Source organism: Penaeus monodon, chromosome 23 (genome assembly GCF_015228065.2).
Source record: "Penaeus monodon isolate SGIC_2016 chromosome 23, NSTDA_Pmon_1, whole genome shotgun sequence".
Lineage (NCBI taxonomy): Eukaryota > Metazoa > Arthropoda > Malacostraca > Decapoda > Penaeidae > Penaeus > Penaeus monodon.
This window is the reverse complement of record NC_051408.1, coordinates 8,623,794-8,624,123: the sequence shown is the minus strand read 5'-3', so window position 1 is coordinate 8,624,123 and position 330 is coordinate 8,623,794. Positions and strand designations below refer to the sequence as shown.

At 39.7% G+C, this 330-nt stretch overlaps 1 protein-coding gene across 1 annotated transcript in view; it reads right to left on the bottom strand.

Moving 5' to 3' along the window:
- The window catches only part of LOC119588126, a gene marked incomplete at its 3' end in the record, with an annotated part of 12,040 nt that extends 11,788 nt beyond the window's left edge, over positions 1 to 252 (bottom strand). Inside the window, exon 1 of the mRNA XM_037936834.1 lies at positions 181 to 252. Coding sequence (XP_037792762.1) covers positions 181 to 252 — 72 coding nt within the window. The remainder of the gene's footprint in view (positions 1 to 180) is intronic.
- Positions 253 to 330: the final 78 nt, after the last annotated feature.

Below are 330 nucleotides of genomic sequence, written 5' to 3'. Positions count from 1 at the left end.
CTTAATGACACATCTACGCGAAAACCAAATTAAATATTTCACAGAACCTTCCCGAAAATTGCAACACAAAGTTGTGTGTAGTGTGTATGTTCATCTTCTCATCACTGGATTTTGTCTACGTATGTTGGCATATTAACTCGCTTTTTACACATCCTTCTAGGCTTCTTGCGCTAATGAAACCTCAGGAGCAAATCTCACACCTCCATTACGCTGAGAGAGGTGCTTCTTGTTTGCTTGGGTCTTTTCAGTCATTTCACACTTTCATCTAACTTTTGGGAAACTTTTCGTTTCGAGACTTAGTGTTATTGACCTGAATTTGGCTCCAGCTCT